The following is a 4,439-nucleotide window of genomic DNA, read 5'->3' as shown; positions in this document are numbered from 1 at the left end:
TCTCCTCCCCCACATCGCAGGCTCTGCCCCAGATGATAAGGGAAGACGTTTCTATAAAGTTACCCATATCGATTATGCAGCACACATCAAGCCAAGCACAGAAAAGGAGTGGTTTCACTCACTTTCAATTACCCTCTGGCGCCCTTTGGGGTTTATAGGGTCAAGATAAAAAGCACAAATGACAGTATAGCCATTGGTGTGCAGCAGTAAAATCCCAGAATCTTCCCCCCAGCAGCCTCTACGTGGTGTAATTTTGATTTCTGATTTTAGAGCAATGAGGCTGAGAATTCTAAGGGGAGTAAAAGGAGAGGGAAATAGATTGAAATTCAGTGAGCAAAGCAAAGCTGGGGAATGAGGAAAAAAAACCTTGACAAGAAAAACTACCAAAACCAAACCACAAGCAGTAATAGGTCTGGCAATGTCCAGTGTATGATTTATGGGGGAGAAGAAATGGCCTTGTTGAGGGCTGTCACGTCTGGGCCTTGTGATTTACTGCGATGACTGTGGCACTCTCATCACGTGCATTCAGACTGCTAAGGTAGGGCAGGAGAGGTAACGGGCCCCATTAATACTGATGATAAGAACATGTTGCCTTTCTGTGTGGTGCTGGTCTGATGGTTGTTTTTACAGTATATCAATTCAGTGACAGTTCTTAATGGGATAGGTGGGTTTGGTTCTTTCACTATAACGCTATAATGAGACTCCCTGCAGTCTCCCCTAATCTCCTAAGTGCATCATTTACGATCATTTATGATTCATGAGTTACAGAAATGATACTTAGTAATATAGATACAGGGTAAAGTGTATGGAGAGAGTTAAAAGCGTAAGTGAGTTTTTATAAACTTATTTTTTCGGTGCTTTGTCTGAGATGTGTGTCTATAAAAGATGAGCACAGCACCCTATAGGTCTTTGTTCCGTAGTGTTGTTCCAGATTAAAAGGAGTGTTTGCATAGTTTCATTGCCAGTCACAAAAGGCCCCAAAGCACACTAAACTGCTCCTTTTGAAAAGGTGTTGCTAGGATACAGCCTAGCGTGAAGATGAAATCCCCTCTGTATTGCTTTCCTACAGCTGTCCAGCTCGGATATTAGGTCCAAGTTATTGTGTACGGTATGTGGTGTAGTTGTACAGTGTGTATGCCCATTTGTCTCAATTCATTTTTGTGTGTGTATTGAAGCATATCAGTGTGTATGGGTTAGAATGTTTAGCCGTTCCAGTGCAGTTTTGTTTGTGTCATGCAACGCTGGCATATTACACGGGCTCTCGTCTATCATAAACCATTTTTCTGTAATAAGAGTCCATTTGTCGGCTGAGCGCTGAGATCTCAATCCTGCTGTCATACCTCTGAGTCTTCGCCAGCTGACACCTCAGACTGTGCACTATGAATCAATAGTGTCTGCCTCATGTTCAATTACACTCTAATCAACACACACCAGTCCAGCACAACCTGGGAATGAATGGACGATATTGAACTGATGCTCAGCACTGTGATACCAGAAAATTAATATATATAGGTGTGAGCTCTGGTTGTGAGTTTAGAAAGTGTTCACGGAAAGAACATGCCAAGTGGTTGTCAAGCACTGCAAAAGCATTCAAAGTAGAACTGACTGGCACTGACAAAAACATGGTACAAATGAGATTTTGTATTCTAAATATTTTTTTCTATTTTGGCCCCTAAAATGTAAAAAGACATCTGCAAACTCACACAATTTCAAATCTAATTTCCCTTAAGGTTATTTCTATGGTCAGAGGCTGTTGCTTTTTCATATAGCAACAGCTCTTTTTATGTTACATTGGGGCGTAGGGCTGAAAGCTGGGGCTTACTGGTGTGGTGTTAACATCTAGGGGGCATTGAGTAAGCATCTAGGTGCCTGCTTAGATAAACCAGTGCTCAAGTTTTTTTTCCTGGCTGTTGAAATGTCAATCATCAGGGGTTAAATTGACATCAACCTATCAAGGAGCTTGTGCCTTGAAGGCTGACAGCAAGCAGAGACATGGTAAAAATCTATCTGCCTGTGTATCTGCCTGTGCTCCAGATGAAGGCAGGGATTGGCTGCTGAAGCAAGTCATGTGCTATGACGCAGGTTGATTTGTATACAGTTTCCACATTACATACATAGAAAGACTGCCATTACATTTTGAGACATTGAAGATGTTACCTTAAGCTCTGGGAACTTTTAAAGGAAGTCGTATGGACATTTTATAGACTAGACAATTGATCAATCAATGGAAAAAATCATCAACAGATTCATAATTAATGAAGGTTATTTCAAGTAGCAGCCGTAAACATACACATTGTAACTACTGGTCTTTGCAAATGGGAATGTTATTATTGCTTTTTCATGCTGTTTGCTGACCTTTAAATTCAGTTTTATGTTGTAAGAATAGATGTCCAACACGCAAACACTGAAACGGAAAAGTTTGAGCCGAAAACCTCTTTTTGCATAGCCGGTCTATATTTTGCAATACTGTTGTAAATAGTCCACCCTGAAAGGCAGTGGAGGATTTATCCTATTTCTGTAAAGTCATGGTACTGAATAACAAATAGATGTTCTTCTATAAAGAGTTTCCAATATTTTTGATGTTTCTTCTATTTTCTTTTACTTCCTAAAGGAAAACCAGGCAATTCTGCTAATGTTCCATCAGTTGAGCTTCTAGCTGTAACCCCAGCAGGTGGTCCTCACTTCAACATCATGCTGCACCTCACCCTGTTCCTCCTGGTCCTCTCTCTCTCCCCTGCAGGTCAGTAACACGCTCAGCTAAAGGGGAATGGCTAACTTAATTGGCAGAATGTTGTTTTAAGATGCTGTGTCACTGCTTTTTGATGAAAGCAACACATTTCTAAAAATCTTTACACTCAGCCTTTTTAATGTGACAATTGCATAACTGTATATATAGTTATTGAATGTTGACACAATTCAAATCCTTAGCTCAGTTATAGTTGAAAAAAAAAAAAATGTTTTTGCCTCATGAACTTTAGTAATTAGTTAAGCAGTAATTGCACTTTGCTCTCTGAGAATTTTCCTTTTTTTAAAGCAATAGTGCGTAGTTTATGTTATGTTTATTTACTATAGGAAAGATGCGTTTTAATGTCAGGTGTAAATGCAAACTAATTAAATGAGATCAAGATACTCTTAAGATATGATATGCGTGCTATTACCAACTGCACAAAAAGCACAAATTGTAGAAAAAGCTGCAAAGCTTATGCATATCTGATAGGCCTGGCCTGGCTAGGCAATTGTGTGCCTTGGAGGGCCTAGAGTTTGCAGGTTTTCATCCCTTTTTTGTGACACTGCTGTGCAATCTGCTGTGTTTGAAACAAAGCAAGGTGGTCAGACAACAGCAGGCCTGAAAATAACCTGTCTAAAAAAAAAAGTCCTCTGTGTTCCCATACTGTGGGCTATTGTCTCTGGTTTCAGATTGGATTTCACATTTATGAAAAAAAGTGGGAGCTTGGAATTAGAATCTTCTGGCTTCCCACAACATTATTCATAAACAGACTTTGAGGAGATTTAAATTTTCTCATTTTTTGCAACATGGTAAGGTACTATGTATTATATTAGCTGAATTTACTAAAGGTTTTGCCAGCACTACAGCTTAGAATACCTTGTTGAAAATGTGCTCACAGAAAAGGAATGGGTAGATAAGCGCTCAAGCGCTCTAAACTGTATGGCTGCTCTATCTAAACAGACAGCAGCCAACCAACAGACTCAGGTCGTTACCCTGAAAAGAAAAATTAACTTGACATTTTTGTTTAGCCCCAACAAGAATAAAGTTTGATGTTTAATGTGACATTAATGCTTTGACAGCAGAACAGAAGTCAAGCATACCCTATCCAACTAAAATATACATACAATATATATATGTACTGTATATATTGTGTGTGCGTATGTGTGTTTTCTATGGCTCAGTTGGCCCATAGTAAGGCTTATACCATAACATACAGTATAAGAATGCAACAGCAAAAAAGGATTCTATCAAAGACCGTTACCTCACTAAAGAAACTCTTAGGATGGTGCATGATTTGCTTTGATCCTTTTTCTTGTTGCATCCTGTGAGAAGTAAGAGAAATATGCCTGAAACACAGGAAGTAATTCAAATATAATTGTCAGTAGTCGTATATTTGCAGCGTCATTGTTAAATGTGTTGACATGATTTCCTTTTTTCCAGAGCCATCAATGCATGGGGAAGTACCTGACTTTTATGAAGGTAAGACTTATTATAATACCAAATTATAATAGTTACTCATTTAAATGCCATAAAAAACTTCCTGGACTCTTATAAAACATGAATGGAGTTTTTGATAATGATGAAAAAAGATGTTTATTCCTTTTGGCCAGTGGTGTACCATGAGACATTCAGCCATGCACAGACACACACACACTCACGCACAGACACAAACACACACACACACACACACACACACACACACACACACACA

General features: G+C 39.1%; 1 protein-coding gene across 5 annotated transcripts in view; it reads left to right on the top strand.

Annotated features, from left to right (window-relative positions):
- The window catches only part of LOC116694089 (contactin-1a), a 78,716-nt gene that overhangs the window by 27,726 nt on the left and 46,551 nt on the right, over positions 1-4,439 (top strand). For all 5 annotated transcript variants that reach the window (XM_032523560.1, XM_032523558.1, XM_032523561.1 and 2 more), the window contains exons 2-3: positions 2,612-2,740; positions 4,169-4,207. In XM_032523560.1, coding sequence (XP_032379451.1) covers positions 2,692-2,740; positions 4,169-4,207 — 88 coding nt within the window. In that variant the 5' untranslated portion in view covers positions 2,612-2,691. The remainder of the gene's footprint in view (positions 1-2,611; positions 2,741-4,168; positions 4,208-4,439) is intronic.

This window comes from Etheostoma spectabile, chromosome 8 (genome assembly GCF_008692095.1).
Source record: "Etheostoma spectabile isolate EspeVRDwgs_2016 chromosome 8, UIUC_Espe_1.0, whole genome shotgun sequence".
Taxonomy (NCBI): Eukaryota; Metazoa; Chordata; class Actinopteri; order Perciformes; family Percidae; genus Etheostoma; species Etheostoma spectabile.
The sequence above is the reverse complement of the archived record's forward strand: the minus strand, read 5'-3'. Positions and strand labels throughout refer to the sequence as shown.